Source organism: Corvus brachyrhynchos, unplaced genomic scaffold (assembly GCF_000691975.1).
Source record: "Corvus brachyrhynchos isolate BGI_N302 unplaced genomic scaffold, ASM69197v1 scaffold827, whole genome shotgun sequence".
Taxonomy (NCBI): Eukaryota; Metazoa; Chordata; class Aves; order Passeriformes; family Corvidae; genus Corvus; species Corvus brachyrhynchos.
In genome coordinates, this window is record NW_008239066.1 from 10,568 (window position 1) to 13,964 (window position 3,397).

A 3,397-nucleotide genomic window follows, 5' to 3' on the forward strand; every position below is an offset into this window, starting at 1 on the left:
TTATTTAGGGTCACAGGGGTCCTGTAGGGTCAGGGGTTATTTGGGGTCACAGGGGGTCCTGTAGGGTCCCAGGGGGTCCTGTAGGGTCAGGGGGTTATTTGGGGTCAGGAGTTATTGAGGGTCAGGAGGTTATTTAGGGTCAGGGGTTATTTAGGGTCACAGGGGTCCTGTAGGGTCAGGGGTTATTTGGGGTCAGGAGTTATTGAGGGTCAGGAGGTTATTTAGGGTCAGGGGTTATTTAGGGTCACAGGGGTCCTGTAGGCTCACAGGGGTCTGTAGGGTCAGGGGTTATTTAGGGTCACAGGGGTCTGTAGGGTCAGGGGTTATTTAGGGTCACAGGGGTCCTGTAGGATCACAGCATCCCACAGGATGGAGGGGTCCCAGAAGGTCACGAGGTCCTATAGGATCAGGGGGTGCCATGGGGTCACAGGATCCTATAGGATTGGGGGGTCTCTTTAGGTCAGGGGGTTATTTAGGGTCAGGGGCTTTTACAGGGTCACTGGGACCTATAGGGTCAGGGGGTCCCATAGGATCAGGGGGTCCCTGGGGTTCCCATAGGATCAGGGGGGTCCCTGGGGGTCCCATAGGGTCAGGGGGTCCCATAGGATCAAAGGGGCCCAGAAGGTCCCGAGGTCCTGTAGGGTCAGGGGGTCCCACCAGGTCAGGGGGTCCCATGGGGTCACAGGATCCTTATAGGATCAAGGGGTCCCAGGGGTCTTCAGGTCCCATAGGATCAGGGGGGTCCCTGGGGGTCCCATAGGATCAAAGGGGCCCAGAAGGTCCCGAGGTCCTGTAGGGTCAGGGGGTCCCATAGGATCAAAGGGGCCCAGAAGGTCCCGAGGTCCTGTAGGGTCAGGGGGTCCCATAGGATCAAAGGGGCCCAGAAGGTCCCGAGGTCCTGTAGGGTCAGGGGGTCCCATAGGATCAAAGGGGCCCAGAAGGTCCCGAGGTCCTGTAGGGTCAGGGGGTCCCATAGGATCAAAGGGGCCCAGAAGGTCCCGAGGTCCTGTAGGGTCAGGGGGTCCCATAGGATCAAAGGGGCCCAGAAGGTCCCGAGGTCCTGTAGGGTCAGGGGGTCCCATAGGATCAAAGGGGCCCAGAAGGTCCCGAGGTCCTGTAGGGTCAGGGGGTCCCATAGGATCAAAGGGGCCCAGAAGGTCCCGAGGTCCTGTAGGGTCAGGGGGTCCCATAGGATCAAAGGGGCCCAGAAGGTCCCGAGGTCCTGTAGGGTCAGGGGGTCCCATAGGATCAAAGGGGCCCAGAAGGTCCCGAGGTCCTGTAGGGTCAGGGGGTCCCATAGGATCAAAGGGGCCCAGAAGGTCCCGAGGTCCTGTAGGGTCAGGGGGTCCCATAGGATCAAAGGGGCCCAGAAGGTCCCGAGGTCCTGTAGGGTCAGGGGGTCCCATAGGATCAAAGGGGCCCAGAAGGTCCCGAGGTCCTGTAGGGTCAGGGGGTCCCATAGGATCAAAGGGGCCCAGAAGGTCCCGAGGTCCTGTAGGGTCAGGGGGTCCCATAGGATCAAAGGGGCCCAGAAGGTCCCGAGGTCCTGTAGGGTCAGGGGGTCCCATAGGATCAAAGGGGCCCAGAAGGTCCCGAGGTCCTGTAGGGTCAGGGGGTCCCATAGGATCAAAGGGGCCCAGAAGGTCCCGAGGTCCTGTAGGGTCAGGGGGTCCCATAGGATCAAAGGGGCCCAGAAGGTCCCGAGGTCCTGTAGGGTCAGGGGGTCCCATAGGATCAAAGGGGCCCAGAAGGTCCCGAGGTCCTGTAGGGTCAGGGGGTCCCATAGGATCAAAGGGGCCCAGAAGGTCCCGAGGTCCTGTAGGGTCAGGGGGTCCCATAGGATCAAAGGGGCCCAGAAGGTCCCGAGGTCCTGTAGGGTCAGGGGGTCCCATAGGATCAAAGGGGCCCAGAAGGTCCCGAGGTCCTGTAGGGTCAGGGGGTCCCATAGGATCAAAGGGGCCCAGAAGGTCCCGAGGTCCTGTAGGGTCAGGGGGTCCCATAGGATCAAAGGGGCCCAGAAGGTCCCGAGGTCCTGTAGGGTCAGGGGGTCCCATAGGATCAAAGGGGCCCAGAAGGTCCCGAGGTCCTGTAGGGTCAGGGGGTCCCATAGGATCAAAGGGGCCCAGAAGGTCCCGAGGTCCTGTAGGGTCAGGGGGTCCCATAGGATCAAAGGGGCCCAGAAGGTCCCGAGGTCCTGTAGGGTCAGGGGGTCCCATAGGATCAAAGGGGCCCAGAAGGTCCCGAGGTCCTGTAGGGTCAGGGGGTCCCATAGGATCAGGGGGGTCCCTGGGGGTCCCAGAACCGCCCCCATTTCTCTCCCCCCGCCCCGCTCCCACCCCGCCCTCACTGTCCCAGGAAGGCACCGAGCCCATAAAAGTTCCCAAATCTTTATGGAGGCACTTTCACGCATCGGGGTGTAAATCCCGGGGCCATAAAACCTCGGGGGCCATAAATCCCTGGGGGCCATAAATCCCCAGGGCCATAAAACCCCAGGGCCATAAAACCCCGGTGACCTTCGAGCTGTGGGGTTGTCGAACCCTTTGGGGCCATAGAATCCATCGGGGCCGGAGAACTTTTTGGGGTCCTTAAAATCCTTTTTGGGGTCCTTAAAATCCTTTGGAGTCCATAAAATCTTTTTGGGGTCCACAAAATCCTTTGGAGTCCATAAAATCCTTTTGGGGGATCCATAAAATCCTTTTGGGGGATCCAGAACACTTTGGGGTCCATAAAATCCTTTTGGGGTCTGTGGAACACTTTGGGGGAATCCATAAAATCCTTTTGGGGTCCATAAAATTCTTTTGGGGTCTCTGGAACACTTTGGGGCTGAGCAGAACCTGGGGCTCTGGAGAAGCCTTTGGGGTCCACAGGACGCGGGGGGTCCCTGGAACCCTTCAGGGGCCCTCAAACCCTTTGGGGTCCCCAGAACCCATCGGGGACCACGGATCCCACTGAGCTCCACGGAACCTTTTGGGGTCCAACAGAACCCAGATCCCACAGAACCCTTTGGAGTCCATGGAACCCGTTGAGCTCCGTGGATCCCTTCGGGGTGTCCAGAACCCTTTGGGATCCACGGAACCTTTGGGATCCACGGATCCCATTGAGCTCCCTGGATCCCTTCGGGGTGTCCAGAACCCTTTGGGATCCACGGAACCTTTGGGATCCACGGATCCCATTGAGCTCCCTGGATCCCTTTGGGGTCCACAGAACCCTTCAGGATCCATGGAACCCCCTGGGATCTGGGGAACCCTCTGGGCTCCCTGGTGCCCCCGGTGTCCCCGTGGCACTCAGCGGGTGACGGTGACACTGTGCCAGCCCCCAATGTCCCCAGTGCCCCCGGTGTCCCCCGTGGCACTCAGCGGGTGACGGTGACGGGCACGCGGGGCCAGGGGTGGCTCGG

The 3,397-nt window shown here is 60.3% G+C and overlaps 1 protein-coding gene across 1 annotated transcript; it reads right to left on the reverse strand.

Moving 5' to 3' along the window:
* Positions 1 to 698: 698 nt before the first annotated feature.
* On the reverse strand, positions 699 to 3,389 carry LOC103619120 (collagen alpha-1(I) chain-like). Its single transcript, XM_017739203.1, has 2 exons — positions 2,404 to 3,389; positions 699 to 2,346 (listed from the first exon to the last, which is right to left on the reverse strand). The coding sequence occupies exons 1-2, from the start codon at positions 2,481 to 2,483 to the stop codon at positions 699 to 701; spliced, it is 1,728 nt and encodes a 575-aa protein (XP_017594692.1). The 5' UTR covers positions 2,484 to 3,389.
* Positions 3,390 to 3,397: the final 8 nt, after the last annotated feature.